General features: G+C 41.2%; 1 protein-coding gene, 8 non-coding genes and 1 pseudogene across 13 annotated transcripts in view; 9 read left to right on the forward strand and 1 right to left on the reverse strand.

The window, feature by feature from the left end:
* The window catches only part of LOC115734286 (protein MON2 homolog), a 28,797-nt gene extending 28,108 nt beyond the window's left edge, over positions 1–689 (reverse strand). For 2 of the 5 annotated variants that reach the window (XR_007198619.1, XR_007198618.1), the window contains exon 1: positions 401–689. Coding sequence is in view for 2 of the 5 variants with exons in the window: in XM_030665002.2 (XP_030520862.1) it covers positions 401–505 (105 nt within the window). In the remaining 3 variants the exon portion in view is untranslated. Of the gene's footprint in view, positions 1–392 lie in introns of all 5 variants that reach the window. The other 3 variants (XM_030665002.2, XM_048279995.1, XM_030665004.2) reach the window with 3 other exon arrangements.
* A 3,114-nt stretch (positions 690–3,803) lies between these two features.
* On the forward strand, positions 3,804–3,972 carry LOC115734567. The gene has a single exon (XR_004014674.1). It is a non-coding gene; the product is annotated as a U1 spliceosomal RNA (small nuclear RNA).
* Positions 3,973–4,799: 827 nt separating this feature from the next.
* Positions 4,800–4,962, forward strand: LOC115734577. The gene has a single exon (XR_004014682.1). It is a non-coding gene; the product is annotated as a U1 spliceosomal RNA (small nuclear RNA).
* A 281-nt stretch (positions 4,963–5,243) lies between these two features.
* LOC115734572 lies at positions 5,244–5,404 on the forward strand. The gene has a single exon (XR_004014678.1). It is a non-coding gene; the product is annotated as a U1 spliceosomal RNA (small nuclear RNA).
* Positions 5,405–6,534: 1,130 nt separating this feature from the next.
* Positions 6,535–6,697, forward strand: LOC115734566. Its single transcript, XR_004014673.1, has one exon. It is a non-coding gene; the product is annotated as a U1 spliceosomal RNA (small nuclear RNA).
* Positions 6,698–7,498: 801 nt separating this feature from the next.
* LOC115734568 lies at positions 7,499–7,650 on the forward strand (annotated as a pseudogene).
* Positions 7,651–9,321: 1,671 nt separating this feature from the next.
* Positions 9,322–9,477, forward strand: LOC115734575. Its single transcript, XR_004014680.1, has one exon. It is a non-coding gene; the product is annotated as a U1 spliceosomal RNA (small nuclear RNA).
* Positions 9,478–12,796: 3,319 nt separating this feature from the next.
* LOC115734578 lies at positions 12,797–12,959 on the forward strand. Its single transcript, XR_004014683.1, has one exon. It is a non-coding gene; the product is annotated as a U1 spliceosomal RNA (small nuclear RNA).
* Positions 12,960–15,343: 2,384 nt separating this feature from the next.
* On the forward strand, positions 15,344–15,503 carry LOC115734571. The gene has a single exon (XR_004014677.1). It is a non-coding gene; the product is annotated as a U1 spliceosomal RNA (small nuclear RNA).
* Positions 15,504–17,896: 2,393 nt separating this feature from the next.
* Positions 17,897–18,064, forward strand: LOC115734576. The gene has a single exon (XR_004014681.1). It is a non-coding gene; the product is annotated as a U1 spliceosomal RNA (small nuclear RNA).
* Positions 18,065–18,511: the final 447 nt, after the last annotated feature.

Here is an 18,511-nt window from a genome sequence, read left to right on the forward strand (position 1 = left end):
TTACACAAAAACGTCCCCAAACCACAGCAGTTCAAATTTCACATTGCATAAGTCACTGTTATTTTCAAATATTGTCTTCGACACTGCAGTATTTCAAACTAAGGGACAGACATATATTCCAAGCTCCAAACAAATTAAACTCCGCCATTCGCAGCTTGAATCAACAAGATAAAGTGTAAATATAACTGCACAAACAGAAAGAATCTATAACAGTTCATAATCACACTGCTCCACTAACGCCCAAATATATCCCGACAGCATTTAACATTCCAATCAGAAAGGTCACCACCTACCAAACTACAAGTGCGTATACAAAAGCACACAACAATCCACTGATACGAGCATTTTACGCACAGGTGCGTAGCAGGAACTTATCAGCGCGCCAAGAGCGCGTTCTAACCTTCAAAATTGCGTGCTCCGCGCCGTCTTTGACAGCGGGATACCTCCGGCGAGCCTCGGCGGAGAGAGCTCGAAGATCCGACTCCAACACGGCCATGAATGCCATTGTGCCCCCGCAAATCCAGCACTGCTACGTACGAATTTCCTCAGATCGACATGAGCGCGCGCCCGCCCGAATCGAGAGCGAAGAGAGCTTCGTTCTGATCAAATGGAGCTTAAGTTGTGAAAATCTGCGAGACATTCGAAGATCCGTTCGCTCGTCGTTGTGGTTCGATTCGAGGGCCTCGCACGTGCTATTTCTTCGACACGTGGGGACGGAGCGAGCGGCCCGGTGGGGTGGAGGAAGAAGGAAGGGGCTTCCGCTGGGGGGTGTGTTTTAGGTCCAAGATACGAGGGATATGTCATCGGATGATGCTTGGTTAGATCCTATGGATAATCCGACTAGGGGTGTGGATGATCCGGGCCGGTTCGGTCCCGATATAGAATCGGGGACTGGATCAATAGTTCCGCTCTCCAAATTTTCGAGATTAAGGATCGGACCGGGACCAGATCGGATCGGATTGGGGCCGGCCGTTCGGTCCGGCCCCAATCCCGGCCCGATGGGACTGCTAAAATCTTACTCTTGAAATACAATATACTTCAATTGCATCTTAATTTATAATCTATACCCTCGGTTGAATAAAAAACATGCTGGTTCAATTTGTTTACCTTCATAATGAAGGCGTGTCTTCACATAATAGTAGGTTTAACAATAACATTGGTCTACCCGCTAATATAATGGAGATATATAAAGGACGTAATTAAAAAAACTTAGCTGGCGAAGACATACTAACAATGATGTTGTTCACTAAACGGATTCCACATCCAAGTAATGTACAGAAACAAAACACGGGATTACTCATTGAAATGAACAATCGAAACGTATGAACAGTAAGAAATTGCTATCACTATACTAAATGAACCAATTGAATTATTTCTTTACGAAAAGAACATACCAACGTACACTCACTACGTAATGCACTGGAAAAGACCATAATAAATAAGATATACCGCATTCATAACATTGAGAGACTGTCCGAGTTTCAAGAATATACGACCTAACAATGAAAATGGCTCGAGAAATGAACATTGAAAATAAACAAAGGCTTCATTTTTTTAATTGTATATATCTATATATATAAATAATTATATATTATAGGTGGTTCGGTCCGGACGATCCGGGCCGGTCCCATCTATCTAGAATCGAGGATCAGACCACCCCCTCAAGGATCGAACCGGCTCGGCTCGGTCCGATCCCGAGCCGGTCCAGTTTAGTTTGCTCACCCCTAAATCCAACCACAAAAATAATCTATGGACAAGCTCTTTTGTTTTTGGCAATGATCGAATTAGGTCAGACACAACGTTTATTTTTGTGAGGGCATGAAATGAAGATCAGACTATTGAAATACCGTGTAAATCTCATGAATGGGTTGACTCCGCATGTTTGACTTGAACTTACATCCTTGCACACAATGGGAAGCGTCTCATTGATTTTGTATTTGTTATTATCTCTTACTCTCATCAAATTCGATCGGCGTTGGTAACTCCATTTGCATCCTTATTGACTAAAACAAAAGAATGGACCGCCAACTCAATAATAGAACTTACTTTTCTATTATGTACTATCATACAATGTGAAGTCGAGGCCGATTAAAGACGGAGTGAGAGAATACCCATTCCCATATTTGTCGTGCAATATTTAAAAGTATCCGAGTACTGAATCCACTAAGTGATCGTCGCTCAATGCACGGATGCCTTTCATAATGACTTTTGCTTAAACCACTTGGAAAACTTTGGTTCTTTTTTTTCATAATCTTTTCTAGTTGGGAACCACTTCTACCCCATTGGTAGGATGACCAAGAACCGATTCCGCCACAACCTTCACTATTCTTTCCTTTTACCTATAAAGCTCGATCCTTTGGATCTTGGTCCTTTATTTATAGTTCTTGCATTAATCGGTTCGGAATTAGGCGTAGCTATATCACAAGCTCATGTTTCTATGATGAATGATACTATAAATCTCCATCCTTCCCTGCCCTCAGCCCTTGGTTGGTGGTTGTTCCTTCTAACTCTGCTTGTTAGATTCTAGGACTTGTTTGGTAATAATTTTGTTCTTAGGAACAATTTTTAAGCAAAAACTATTTTTTTCTAATTCTATTCCCGAAATAAAGAAATAGATTTTTTTTTGCTTCATGTTTTTGTTCGAAAGATGTTCCTTGGCCACTGATTTTGTCTCGGGAACAATTTCAAAGCGAAAATTATTTTTTCTAATTCTGTTTATGGGAATAAAAAAATAGATTTTTTTGCTTCTTATTTCTATTCCAAATATGTTTCCTTGCCACTGATATTGTATTGGGAATAAAAAAATTAAGCGACGTCACCAAACATAGTTCTATTCTTTTTATGTTGCGGGAACAAAAGAACATGAATCGGAGAAACAAAAGCATTACCAAGCAAGCCCTTCACATTGCCCCTATAATGGCCATGTGGCTCTTGTTTATGCCGCATGCCAATCACCAAATTGTTTGGCAACATGTTATCTTCGGGCTTCTATCACTTATTAAATTATAATTAACATATAGATAAAAAGGAAGTATCTTTGAATTTTTTTCGCAAATTTATTTTGAAATAAATTTACCCTTATCCTACTCAAGAACTTATCTCTTGCAAATTATCTTACTTAAATTAGAAAAAAAAATTGTATACGAGATAAATTGTGAGTTTTAATATACCAGTCTATTATTCGCCTGTCAAGTACATAAACCAAATGACGAGTTAATTTAGCAACAAATTGGATTTTTTTTTGTTAGGGATTGAAAGTTTTTCTACACCATAGAAGCTCCATCGGATTTAGGTAATCAAAAGCTCAATTGTCTTTGATATAAGTTCAAGCCATCTAGGTGTTTGAGTACGGCTCGACTCGTGAAGAGCATCCAAAATTCATTGCATCCGATTCGAGATGGAGTCAACAAGGCCTCCGAATCATGCTCGTGAGAAGAAAGAGTTAAATGAACTCGGTGATTCAATATGAATAGTAAGAGATCGTTACTCCACTTGTTGAAATCAATGATAAGAGATCGTAGAAAAGTGATTTACAGATGTAATCATATAGGCTTGGTCCGGTCAAAGTGAGATTACCCAGCAAGCATGCTCTCTAGACACGCAAGTGCACACCATCTGTCAAATTCTTGCAAAAGGACAAACGGGGATTTTCTTTTGCTATGGCCAAATTCATTCGCGCCTCATAGTGAACAAAAAAGGTTGGACGGTGCACTTCAAGATTGCGTCCCACATCGGATGGTCAGGAGACAGGGGGGTGACGAGTGACGTTATTTAGGAGAAGAGGAAAGGAGAGAGAAAGTTTCATACATACCTGGACGGGGTCGAATGGGCGATCAGGAAGGCCCATGGCCTAGGCCGAGTGGCCTTCATTGCACTCCTCCCCGAGGGCCCACTCAGCCTAACATCTCCAAAATTGGAGACTGTACGTCGTAATTTGTGGCAGCTGGGGGACTGCGTTCGCGCCGACCCCCTCCAATTCCAATCCCTAAATCCAACGGTTTCTCCAGTTCTCGATTCATCTTTGGTTCCGGACGAGTCGCCCTTTCCAAATTGGGAGGAGATTTCCGATGGGGAAGAAAGTATTTTGCCATCTGCTTCGAGTACAGTTTGATTCTGGTTAATAGCTGAGCTGACTGCGATCCTTTTGCTGCTTATACTGCTCTGCAGAAATGGCACCAGCGTGATTTAGGTTGTTGAAAGAGGGTTTCTGGAAGAAGTTGGGGTGGCCAAAGACATTAGGTTGCCTTCTGGGCCCCCGAAATGGCTGGTTCTGTCGGAAACCCGGCCGAATTGCAAAATTTGGATCCAATCTTCAAAGTTCTGCTGCTGATGTTGTGGGAACTGATGCTGGTGCTCGAGATTTTAGATGGGGTTCTTGCACAAGATATGGAAGCAGATGTATTACTTCACTTCTATCAGTCCTGGTGAGGGCCCTGATTGGCCGAAGCAGCAACGGATGCTATATGCTGCTTCATGAGAGAAATGGGTCAGAAGAAGGGTTGAGTTGATATCCGTTGTGCATAACGATCGTTCATCAGCAGGAACAGCACGCATTCATAGCGGACTAATCCTAGGACTGCAATTTGCGACTTCAAGGAAGATTACCCTGCACTTTCTGAAATCTTGTACCCAATGTGTATATTGCGTAGCCAAGCCAGCCGGTGGCAACATTATATTTTGATATGCAATATAGGCAAGTACCTAAGTAGCAGCAAAACCAGTAAGTCCCACATCGACCTGATGGTGAAGAGGGAGAAGGAGGAGAGAGAATTAGAGGCAACCTCACGACCAGTTGCAACATACTTACCTGGACGGGGTCAATGGGCGATCAAGAAGGCCCATGGCCTAGGTTGGCGACCTCCATTGCACTCTCGGAGGGGCGCCCGCCTAAGGTCAGCCCAAGTTGGTTGAGCCTACGTCATAATTTGTGGCAGCGGGGGCCTGCGTTCGCGCGGCCCCTACCAATTCACAGTCCAAAGGCTTTGCTCTGGTCGTGCCCGTGAAGAACGCTCGACGCTGGATTTTTACCAGCCCCTCTCCGCGTCTTTGCCTAGCGTGGCTCGGGAGGCGAAAGTCCATAAACAGAGCGGTTAACATCTTATTTTGGATAAACGTATGCTAGGAGTGAGAGATTAGATCATAACATTCTTAAATTCCAGCTCGAGACAAGCTTATGAAAGAAACACAACGACGAAATGGGGCATGTTCCCGAACAAAAACAAAGGTGGACGCCAACTGTCGAATCACTTGGCTGGATGGGGTTGATGGGTGATCGACAAGGCCCATGTCCTAGATTGACAGCCTCCATTGCACAGTGGTGGCGCATCGGCCTAAGTTCTGGTCGTTGTAGCGGAGCCGACGTCATAATTCGTGGTAGTGGGGGCCTTCGGTCCGACAGCCCCTTAAATTCAACTTGAAAAATTGCCATATGCAAAACCCATCTCATTAGATGATTTTGGTACTGAAAAATCTTAGATGAACTGCTCTTATTCCGATGTGTGAAAATGTAACTTTAGTTTGAGAAACTGCTGTGCCGTGGCGAGAGTGAAATTTTGCTGAGTTAATGGCTCGACTGTACAACGTCCATAACAATGACATGGCCTCCACTTGTGCCAATATCAAGCCACGGTTGGTTCTCAAGAGATATTCTTTATGCAGCCGGGCCATGGTAGATTGTAATCTCGTGCAAAATCATGTCCCGGTCGAGAAGTTGCTCCAGTTTGTGCAACGGACAGTAGCCTAAGGTCTTAGAGCCCGATGAAGTTTTGCAACAAGATATACAAACCATGGTGTGATTATAATTGGTAGAATTCCCAGGCTATAGAAACATAAATTCACGGAGGAACCGATCCTACTCCTCAAGAGTGGATCTTTACCGTACTCGGAGCACTCGAAATGGTAAAATCCACGTGGTGGTGTACAGACTGAAAAAGGATGCGACCGTAACTGCACTAAAACTGATGTCTGCTTAGACTTTTGTATTGGTCGGACTGTAAGAATATGCGAAAAATTTGGGGCATACAGGTCGTATGATCTACAGTTTTCCCGTCTATTTTGCGTATGAAGTAACTGCTCTTTCTAGGACGATCATTTTGAGTTTTCAGAAGGTATTTAGCTGCATTTACATCAATTGATTATTGCTTCCAAGTTACAACCGTGTACAATGGACCGACCATAACAACGACTACAATCTATATTTGAGTTTCCAGTTAATGCTTTGACGCCGATTGTGCTCAGACCATGCTAAATCTTATCTGATGCTAGTAATCCTCTTCCTTTTCACAGCAAAAAGAAGTGACTGCTTGATTTCTTGGTCGTAACATTGAGAAAACCGGCGCAATTCGGTTGTCAAAACCAACAAATTACTGAATAAAATTGAGGAAGGCTTTGAGGATTAAAGAACCTGGTAGGTACATCTGTATTTTTCTGTTCAGACACGCCTATGTGAGCGTGTAATAAAAGACCCACATTGACATAACGGTGAAGAGAGAGAAGGGAGAGAGAATAAGAAGCAGCCTGGCAACCAATTGTAACATACTTACCTGGACGGTTTCTATGGGAGATCAAGAAGGCCCATGGCCTAGGTTAGTGACCTCCATTGCACTCTCGGAGGGGCGCTCACCTAAGGTCAGCCCAAGTTGGCTGAGCCTACGTCATAATTTGTGGTGGCGGGGGCCTGCGTTCGCGCGGCCCCTACTAATTCGTAGTTGAAAAGCATTGGCATAGTTATATGTGTGTTGGTCAATGTCCATCTTGATCTTTGTAGAATTTGTAAGTGGTATGCTCAACTGGAATTCGTTGATGAATTGGAGAATGTATGCTATTATTTGGGGTTAATTAGTAGTCTGGTCCAATGAGGTTCCTTCTGGACCTGAAATGACCTTTCCTGTCGAATTGGAAAATTTGGTTCCAATCTTCAAAGTTCTTCAAATGTTGTGGGAACTGACCCTGGTGCTTGAGATTTTAGATCTTCAGAGTTCTTCTGCAAATGTTGTGGAAACTGATCCTGGTGCCCAAGATTTTAGATGGGTTCTTGGGCAAGATATGGAAGCAAATATGTTACTTCTATCAGTTCTGCGAGGGCCCTGATTGGCCGAAGCAGCAATGGATGCTATATGCTGCTTCAGAGAAGAGTGATTGCAGTTGCGGATTGTAGTCCTGGACTATGCTCCAGAGAGAAATGGGTCAGAAGAAGGGTTGAGTTGACATCTGTTGTGCAGGAAGATCGATCAGCAGCAACAGCGCAAATTCGTAGTGGACTAGAGCAAAAATCCTAGGATTGTAATTTGTGACTTCAAGGAAGATCACACTGCACTTTCTGAATCTTGTTCCAATTGTGTATATTCAGGGCAGCTAGCCAGCCGGTGGTGTCGAGTATTTTAGTATGTAATATGCTAAGTACCTAAGTAGCAGCAAACTAGTAAGTCCTACATCGACCTGATGGTGAAGAGAGGAAGGAAGAGAGAGAATTAGAAGCAGCCTCACAACCAGTTCCAACATACTTACCTGGACGGGGTCGATGGGTGATCAGGAAGGCTCATGGCCTAGGTTGGCGACCTCCATTGCACTTTTGGAGGGGCGCCTGCCCAAGTTGGCTGAGTCTACGTCATAATTTGTGGAAGCAGGGGCCTGCGTTCCCGCGGCCCCTACTAATTCCTAATTGAAAAGCATTGGCATAGTTATATGTGTTGTGGTCAATGTCCATCTTGATCTTTGGAGAATTTGTTAGCGGTATGCTCAACCGTCCAAGAGCTGCTCTGGTCGTGCCTGTGAATAATGCATGGCTCTGGATGTTCATTGCCCTTTCCCTGTCTTTGCCTAGCGTGGCTCGGTAGCACTGTAGCACCAGAAAGCATTTGCAAGCAGCGAGACTGTTATTTTGGCAAGAAGCGGGATTGTTATTTGGACGTAGCCTTATTGGTTTGCTTACACAGTACAGTTATCTCAGTAGGCCCGGTTGGCGGTGTACTGTTCTGTTGCTTTCAGTGAGTTTTGACTTCTGGTTGGTTTATGTGCTCTACTGATCTAACACTCTTCTGAGTTTGAAGACCTGCAGGCATTGCAAGGTGAAAGAGGGTAGATACAGCGAAAACTGCATTTACGGCAGAATCTAAAATGGCTCAATGAGTGCATGAGTTTCTTTGCATCAGTGTCAATTATTCGGAATATCAACCTACGACACACACCAATTCCTCTTAAAGTAAATGACTCTGGCCGGTTCTTGAAATAAATTAATTCGTAGAACACAATGCATCTACTTGGTTTCTTATTTCCATAAACAGGGCGGCTAACATCTTATCTTGAGTCCCGTGTGAAAGAAATACAATGATGAAATGGCCATATCCAAAACCCGAACAATACGCATAGGAAAGAAAATAAGCCAGTCTGACCAAGAAATTATCTATCTTTGAAAATCACGAAATATCAAATAATATTCTTAATATATAAAAATATCTCTAAGAATATTCTCTCATGGGGAAATCTCTAATATCAATAAATATACTTCAACATATTACACGCAGGTGGTGCTATGGCCTAAGGTCTGCTCATCGTAGCAGAGCCTACATCATAATTTGTGTAGCGGGGGGCCTGCCTCTGCGCGGCCCCTCAAATATCAAGCCAAACAGTTAGTCTCTTTGGAGAGTGCATAATAGTAGACAGGGCAGACAAGTTGCGGAAACCTTGCTTATGTTTTTATCTATTCGTTTATTGAGACCTACCTCTAGGATTCAGTACTTAAGAGGCATGTGAAAGCTTGACAGATCATATGGAGTATGCACAACATGAGGTAAAAACATGGTGCTCTGGATAGCCGTAATGCCATGGCGTATCATTTTGCGGAACATTGTGATTTCTAATGTTGGTACTCAACTGAGTCCTGGTAGAAAGTTTTTCCACTTGCCGAAGTTGCAGAAATGAACTACAAAAGATTCAGTTGTCATCCATTTCCTAAGCAGAAGAGAGATTTTCTCTTTCCATGTAAGGAGCTTCTAACAATGGAGATGGAAGCAAATCCTTGTCTGAAAAGGATCCACTGGAATGGGAAAAAAGGAAAAAGAAATCTTACCAATTCTCGATACACAATTTCTGTTACTTGCCCCACTTTTTTCTCCTGACCATTTTCTGGTTCTTAGCCAAGCATAATGCATTTTTTATATACGTGCCTCTAGGGGAACATCACTTTGTTTCTTTCTTTATTGTAGAACTCCAAAAGAAAGACATGACCGGCTTCCACGGAGCTCCCCAATCGTCCCACAATGTATAAAAAATGACGAAAAGAGAGAAAAGGAAGTCCAGTTAAAATGATCCAACTTTGCCAGGATTGTATGGGGTCGATGAGCAATCAAGAAGGCCCATGGCCTAGGCTAGCGACCTTTGTTGCACTTAGGAGAGGCACTATAGCCTGAGATCTGCTCGAGCAACAGATCCTATGTCGTAAGTTGTGGTAGACAGGGCCTGCGTTCGTGCGGCCACCAATTCATGGTCCAAACAATATCAGTGACACATCGCAGGGTAGAAGACGAGCTGCGACACCATAGGTTAATATTGCAAAACCATGTGATATCGCAAAGAGTGAAGAATGAGATTTAATAGATATGCACTGCAACTTTCTTTTTCTTCTAGAACTGTAAGGGAAAGGACTTTGTAAGACCTTGATGACCCAAGTTGAGCAATAAATTTTCAGCATTTCAGTCAGTCTTTTGAGCTGCAAAGGATTGTGAATCAGCCATGGCAGCACGAAAGGAAAAATGATGCCTAAGTTTTAAGAATTGAAATTTAAGGGAAGCTTGCCTGATCTCCAACATGCGTATATCTACTACTGCATTAAGTTTTTGCATCACAGATCATGTTTTTCTGCACAAGTGTCGCGACCTAAAAATTGATTTTCCAGGTTAACGGATTATCGGGTTAATTAAATTAACTAGCCTAATTCGGACTCTCCCAAGTCCTACCGAATCGCAACTTAGGTTTAATTATGTGCGAAATTTATTAATTCAGAGCCGTCACTAATCTTTTATGGTAGATAGATTAGAAACCTAAATAAAGTATTCGGGAGAAAATATTTTATTTCATGCAAACTAGAGATTAAATGGATTCGGGGACTTTGTTACATTAACTTTTCAATTAATGCCCTTTCGGTACCCAATTTTCATGAAAAAACCTTAGTTTGATGATTTGAATTAAATGTTTTTGGGGTTTTTCTTTTATTAAATGCAATACTAATGCAATCTACCTATATGACATGTGAGATGTAATGACATGGCAAAAATGTGTGACATGGCATAATGACGTGGCAAATATGCATGACAAGGAAAATATAATTATGTAAACTAAACTATAATGCTATGGAACGTGAATGGTATTTTTTGGTATATTTTTTGTGTATTTTCGGATTTATGAAAAAATAAAAGTAAAAACTAGAAGTAACATCTAATTTAACTTAAGAAATTGATTTCTCAAAGTCCTAATTTTATTAGACGTTATTTTCATGCAGAAAGTGAAGAGAAATGTGATTTAGCTTAAGAAAACATGACATCTTTTTGGGGATTTTTTAGGAAATTATTTAAACCATGAAAACAGTGAAATTTGAACAAAAATAAACAATATTGCCCATAAAACACCTTTAAATCCGAAATTCTGATTTTTATTCACAACATTCCCCGAGATTAGGATTAGCAAGTGAATATATTATAGAATTACCGTCGTCTCTATATACATAGGGTAAACCTTGAAATTCTAATTGGAAATTAGCGATCCGCTCCTCGAGATTGAGGATTTGATATCTAATTCACACATACGGACACGATCGTACTTCGAAATCGAAGTCATATGTTGCCTTTAATGTACGCTTTCCGAGGGACAAGGCACAAATAGGGAGCATGTGTTATGGGCAAGATTGTTTATTTAAGTGCAAATTTTAAATAACAATCATAAAGATGAGCATAAAATAAGCATGAGATAAAAAAGGATAAGATGAAAAAAAAAAAAAATCAACCAGATCGGGAGTTATTTGATATTGTGGCAATTTATCCGTAAGGAAATATTGCGCCATCTCTAACATAATATTGTCTTTTCTATAAAACTGCACTTTCCAAATACATGCGACAATCTCTGAAGATATATTAGAATTAACAATATGCTCAAAATATGATTATATAAGAATAATTCGAAATAGGCAACAATATATCTAAAATATATTCAGATTACGATTGTTACCTAATTCGCGGATAACTTCCCGAATTCAAATTCCGAACTAATCTTGTGATTCAAGCTTGAAAACTGAACCGATTGGCTAAGGGGATTTACGCAGAATCAAAGGTTTCGGTGAAGGCCCATCTCGACTAGCAGCAGTAATTTTGATCACAAATTCACCTAAAAATCTGCACAAAACAGTCAAGAAACCATTCGTAAATAGCAGTAAAATTAATCATGGACAGCGGGCAAAATCTGCACTGAATAGTTAGTGAAATTGTCCAAAAACAGTGCTGTTTTTTGTCACGAACAGCAGCAAATTGGACTCCCAACAGCAGCAAACTGATCCCTCAACAACCAGAACAATCCTTGGTCATGTGCGACCCTTTTTGTGTCCTCCTTGTGCGGACCTTTAGAACATGCGCAAAGAAACCCCTGAATTCTCTCTTTTCCTTTTGTCATGGACCACCGAAGACAAAAATCACCCCTCCCCAAAGCCTCCTCCTTTCTTTGTCATATCTCCAATGTGGCCACTGCAAATTTTTTTTTTTTTTTTTAGGTTAGTGAAATCTAGAGAAAACAATTGAAAAACTCAAAATGGAAGTATGAATTTGAAGTGTTTCGCGTGATCATGATGTTGAACGTGTGAAGGCATGAACTTCATGAGAAGGAAGTCTCTGCCCATGGGCTCCTTCAATTAATCTTCACTCCTCAGTTGCTCTCCCTCTTCCCGTGTGTCATCAAGATCTTTTCCAAGAAGAGATTGTATGTTCTCTCTTTGCATACATCAACGAGCCTCCTTCAAACTTCTTGTGGCCGTGTATAACAATTGAATGGCCCCCTCGATCCGCAGGGAGAAAGAAGAAGAAGACTCTCCCTCTCTCACGTGAATTGCTCTCCACAATTTGCAGTGGCCACATTGGAGATATGACAAAGAAAGGAGGAGGCTTTGGGGAGCGGTGATTTTTGTCTTCGGTGGTCCATGCCATGGGTGAATATTGAATGAGAGTCTGATCTCCAACTGTACTATAACTGATGTCTGCTATAGGCCCTGTAAGGCTATGCGAAGTATTTGGGGCATACAGGTCATACAATCTGCGGTTTTCAGTTTTATTTTGCATTTGAAGTAATTGCTCTTTCCAGGACAATCATTTTGAGTTTTTAGAAGGTGTTCACCTGCATCTATAATAGACATCAATTGGTTATTGCTTATGAGCTATGACCATGTACATTGGACCACCAACCATAATCTTAAGAGTGCAATCTACGCTTTAGTTTTCAGTTAATGCTTTGACTCCGACTGCGCTCAGACCGTGCTAAGTCTTATCTGATGCCAGCATTTCTTTCATTTACACAGCAAAAAGCAGGGACTATTTGATTTCTAAATAAAAACATGAGAAAACCGGTGCAATTCCATTGTCAAAACCAACTGCTTACTGAATCATATTAAGGAAGGCTTTAAGAATTAAATAACATGGTACATCTGTATTTTCCTGTTCAGACACGCCTATGGTGAGTGTAATGAGAGTCCCACATTGACATAACGGTGAAGAGAGAGAAGGGGAGAGGGAGAATAAGAAGCAGCCTAGCAGCCAATTGTAACATACTTACCTGGACGGGGTCTATGGGCGATCAAGAAGGCCCATGGCCTAGGTTAGCGACCTCCATTGCACTCTTGGAGGGGCGCTCGCCTAAGGTCAGCCCAAGTTGGCTGAGCCTACGTCATAATTTGTGGCAGCGGGGGCCTGCGTTCGCGCGGCCCCTACTAATTCCTAATTGAAAAGCAATTGCATAGTTATATGTGTTTTGGTCAATGTCCATCTTGATCTTTGTAGAATTTGTTAGCGGTATGCTCAACTGGAATTGGTTGATGAATTGGAGAATGTATGCTATTATTTGGGGTCGATTAGTGCAGTCTGGCCTGGTTCGGTTCTAATGTATAAGATGGCACTGGTTTTGTTGTGTTTAGTTTTGATGTGGAAGACCCCCTGGTTTCGTTTCACCTTTTCTTTTCCAGGCTGCTTGGCTTCTGTTTGGGTGGGTTTGGCTTCCAAATAACGAGCCAACCTGGGAAGAATGAGGTCTCTGATCTTCAACATGGGCTTTGCTTTATCTTGTATCTCTGCTATGATTTTTGTTAGGCAAAAGCGGGATTCTCGTTGTTAGAACTCTTCGGCAGTAGACATTCACTAGAAAAGAATTTCATGCCTCGGAGAAACGCCTTCATTTGGTACATTCGTTTTCTGTGCAGCTAGATGCAAGTGAGAACATCTGTATACATAAGGTAAACTGTAACAAGAATTGAACGGTTCTGTTCAAAGCTATAAACATAAAATTCATCTAGTCACGAATTCAAAGATCAACATGTTTCGTTGGGTGAGTCTTATTATTCTTAAAGCGGCTTAATGGCAAGAAAATGGGGGCTACAAAGTTGCTGTCACAACAAAAAAGAGGAGCGAATGCATTATCTGAAATTAATGAACGAATCATCAGCGTTTGGTGTTAATTCTTGGGCACACCACTTAGGGAAGCTCAAATACAACATGAAACATGAAAATATGAGCTTAAAATTTTGATGCACTTGTAAGGTGATGGACGGAAAATATGTCCGAGAATCTTGATATGCTTGTGAGCTGTTGAAGTAACTCTGTGAGTCCACAACATCTGCAGCTGAGCGTAGTTATGAAACAGACGTGATTAGCCCATTCACCACAATATCGAGAAAAGTTGGTGAAGCAAAAGTCTCTCTCGCAGTTGGTTTGCGATGGGCTGCGATCTCATGCCGAATCGCCACCGATATAGTTTCCCATAGTTGAAAAGTTAATTTGACTTACGCATCTGACAGTAGGGCCTGACGATGTAGTGCTTGAAGTTGCAGAAACAATCTTGAAAGATTGAATCATAAGTCGTGTCAATGCAGGAATATATTCCAGTAGTTTGCAATGGAGCAAGTCTCTTGCAGCAGATCTTTTCTCTCTCAATATGAAAAGCCATATGATCAGCATTTTGAACCACATTACTGATCATATTCCTTTTTATCTCTACACCATGGGCAAATACCATTAGGTAAATGGCAGATTGCAACAGCTACCATCTTGGTTGGATTGTAGAATTTTCCCCAACATGGAATGTCTATGAGCGGGTCATTGATTTCTCTATATCTTTGCCGAGCAGTCCTGAATTCAGCAGACAAAATTAGAATAGTTAATTACTTCGTCGATCACGGTGAACATAATTGGTTGATTTCTCTGGCTGTATATTTTCACAGGAAACTGATTCTGCGCTCGTTAGGAAACAAGGCCCTCATTTTTGTGCTCAGTATCATGAAGTAACTCTACAGTAGATTTCAATCTCCTAATCGGCATGCTCAAAGCTCAAACTATAATCCATGACGAAGCATACAGTTTGAAGGAATATTTTATGGTTCATTGCAATGAGACTGCTACGGACTTGTATCTCTTGGCATGCGTAATACATTCGACGTTGCTAAATTTCAGGGAGCGAGAATTGCTCTCCAAATCTCTCCCCAGTTTCCTCTTTTCATGTGCAGGTGGTATCAAGAGGCGTACTCGACACTGTGAAAGGAGATGACATATTAGAGAATCAGTTTTCTAGCTAAAGTGAACAAACCTACATTTGCGCATAGGATTCATGCAATGGAGATGGCAAAGTGCTGGTTTCAATTTTCAATGCCATTTAAGTCAGGTGTAGAATGCTACTCACCAACTCGTTTCCACCATGTTAAATCCGACACTTTAAAAAAAAAAAAGACTCTTTATGGTTCTTTACCCTATGACCTTGTATCATAAAGTTTTAGTACCTTTAATCTTGCAGTATGTCAAAACTATCAATTTATACAAGAAGTAAAACTAAAACCTATTTGAAATTTGCAGTAGTTCTCTGTACTGTTTATTAGTATAATAAATTGCTTGCGTACTTAGCCAAAAAGGAAAAAAACACAAGGTACTCCCCGTCCTCAGTTAAGGATAAGACACTAAGCAATTGAGTAGTTACCATCGGCATTGTTCCATGCAGCCAGCTATATGCAGGAACTTTTATTTACATATGGTAAGAAGTACCGCATTGAATAGAATGTGAAGAGAGAGAGGCCGAGGGTATGTATAACGAAGTGCCAGGAGCCAACGCTCGCCCACTAACCTAGACAGGGTCGATGGGTGATAAAGAATGCCCATGGTCAAGGTCAACAGCCTCCATTGCACTTTGGTGGTACGTGGCCTTAGGACTGCTTGTTATAGCAATGCTACGTCGTAATTTTTGGCAACGGGGCCCCGCATTCATGTGGCCCTAACCAATTTTAGCTCAAAATGGTTGTACACAACCAATTTTCATTAGCTCATGTTTGGTGATTTTTGTAGCAAGGCCTGGTGAAGACCTAATTGGAAGAATTGAGTCATGCTGACTGAAAAAACCAGATTGCTTCTCTTGCTACTATATGAATTTTGAACTTGAATTTATGTCCTAATCACTATAAACAGAAAGTGTGATATGATTCTGATAGGAAAGACTAGAAACTGCTACGATGGTTTTCAGCAGAAGCTCTTTCACGTGGCCGGACATGACAGATAATGATGTCGTGCCAATTTTAGGCCCTGGCCAAGAATTCTCTCCAACTTGTCATGTCAAAGTGCCAGAAAAGCAAACCAAAATTTGTCGACATGAAGTTAATGATTAATGCTGAAGCCCAAGAAAGGAGCTCTCAGTTCTAACTGCAGATTGTACTGATATACTTACCTTCATAAGAAGATGAGTCCTCCAATCTGCGTTTAACAGTACCATTATTCCTCTCATTTCTTTTTGTTTAAATTTACCATCTTGGGCGTCATCTAAACTGCCGCTTGCAAGTTGCAACCAGCAACTGGTATTCATACAAAGATCTACAATTGACAGCTGTGTCAGTGACTATTCTTTCGCCCCAACATGAAAGACCTATGAGCTGAGGTAGTTCAGTCGGTGAAACTGTGCTTTTGCCACATCCATACGGGTCTTTTGTTCATGAACCAGGCAAAATATACATAGAGGCAGCAAAAATTGATTGAAGAGGATGTTGTTTCCTCTCTACTTAGCCTACTTCAAATATCTCTGAGCATCTCCACTTTCCTTACACGACATTACTGCATAGCTCTTAATTCCAATCCACAGGTTGGTGGTCTACTGGAAATATATGAAGCATGCTGACCGTAAGAAGTTGATAAGAAAAGAAGGAAATCGCAAATGGAAATGTGAACTCGCCTACCATTTCAAGATATCAATGCTATCACATGCTCAATCTTGAAATGGTTAGTCCATCAATAGGTGCAGCAACATTGACAAAGAACAGAAATCGGAATTAAGGAGTGAATGACTGGATATCATCAAACAATGGAACAGTGACGTTTTCACAGAATCAATTACGAACCTTCAAAAGATACTAATTCCACGGCGGAGGAGGAGGAGAAGATGAGAAAGAGTTCAGTAAATAAAATTTTTAGAGCCACCATGGCTGGGGCTGGAAGGAAATTTATCATCTAACTGAAGTAGGGAAGGGCTATTTAACAACTCTTGAGCCTGATTATGTCCCACATGGAAGAACTACCAAAAAATCAACTTATGATGTACCTGAACAAGACTAAGGCGTGGACCAACTGTCAATTACTTACCCGAACCGGGCTGATGGGCAATCAAGAACACCCATGGCCTTGGTCAACAGCTTCCATTATGTAAAATAAATCTAGGATCTTCAAGAGAGGGAGAGAGAATCAAGAAACACTACATCTTTAATCAATTGGCTTGTCATTACACTTTATTGGAGAAGGGTATTTATACCCGAACAATATGCATAGGAAAGGAAATAAGCCAATCCAACCAGGAAATTATCTGACTTAGAAAATCACGAAATATCAAATAATATACCTAATATATAAAAATATCTCTAAGAATATTCTCTCATGGGGAAATCTCTAATATCCATAAATAAACTTCAACACATTACATGCCGGTGGTGCTATGGCCTAAGGTCTGCTCATCATAGCAGAGCCTACATCATAATTTGTGTAGCGGGGGGTCTGCCTCTGCGCGGCCCCTCAATATCAATCCAAACATTTAGTGAGACCTACCTCTAGGATTCAGTACTTATGAGGCAAGTGAAAGCTAGACAGATCATATGGAGCATGCACAACATGAGGTAAAAACATGGTGCTCTGGATAGCCGTAATGCCATGGCATATCATTTTGCGGGACATTGTGATTTCTAATGCTGGTACTCCACTGAGTCCCGGTAGAAAGTTTTTCCACTTGCCGAAGTTGCAGAAATGAACTACAAAAGATTCAGTTGTCATCCATTTCCTAAGCTGAAGAGAGATTTTCTCTTTTCCATATAAGGAGCTTCTAACAATGGAGATGGAAGCAAATCCTTGTCTGAAAAGGATCCACTGGAATGAGAAAAAAAGAAAAAAGAAACCTTACCAATTCTCGATACACAATTTCTGTTACTTGCCCCACTTTTTTCTCCTGACCATTTTCTGGTTCTTAGCCAAGCATAATACATTTTTGATATACGTGCCTCTAGGGGAACATCACTTTGTTTCTTTCTTTATTGTAGAACTCCAGAAGAAAGACATGACCTGCTTCCACAGAGCTCCCCATCGTCCCACAATGTATAAAAAATGATGAAAAGAGAGAAAAGGAAGTCCAGTTAAAATGATCCAACTTTACCAGGATTGTATGGGGTCGATGAGCAATCAAGAAGGCCCATGGCCTAGGCTAGCGACCTTTGTTGCACTTAGGAGAGGCGCTTTAGCCTGAGATCTGCTCGACCAACAGATCCTATGTCGTAAGTCGTGGTAGGCAGGGCCTGCATTCGTGCAGCCACCAATTCATGGTCCAAACAATATCAGTGACACATCGCAGAATAGAAGACAAGCTGCGACACCATAGGTTAATATTGCAAAACCATGTGAAATCGCAAAGAGTGAAGAATGAGATTTAATAGATATGCACTGCAACTTTCTTTTTCTTCTAGAACTGTAAGGGAAAGAACTTTATAAGACCTCTATGACCCAAGTTGAGCAATAACTTTTCAGCATTTCAGTCGGTCTTTCGAGCTGCAAAGGATTGTGAATCAGTTATGACAGCACGAATGGACAAATGATGCCTAAGTTTTAAGAATTAAACTTTAAAGGGAAGCTCGTCTGATCTCCAACATGCGTATATCTGCTACTGCATTAAGTTTTAGCATGACAGATCATGTTTTTCTGCACAAGTCCTGGAGCAGCTCCATTCTTAGGACAGGACAATGGAGACTTATACAAGATGAAATTTA

The sequence above is a fragment of the Rhodamnia argentea genome, chromosome 6, assembly GCF_020921035.1.
Source record: "Rhodamnia argentea isolate NSW1041297 chromosome 6, ASM2092103v1, whole genome shotgun sequence".
Classification (NCBI taxonomy): Eukaryota; Viridiplantae; Streptophyta; class Magnoliopsida; order Myrtales; family Myrtaceae; genus Rhodamnia; species Rhodamnia argentea.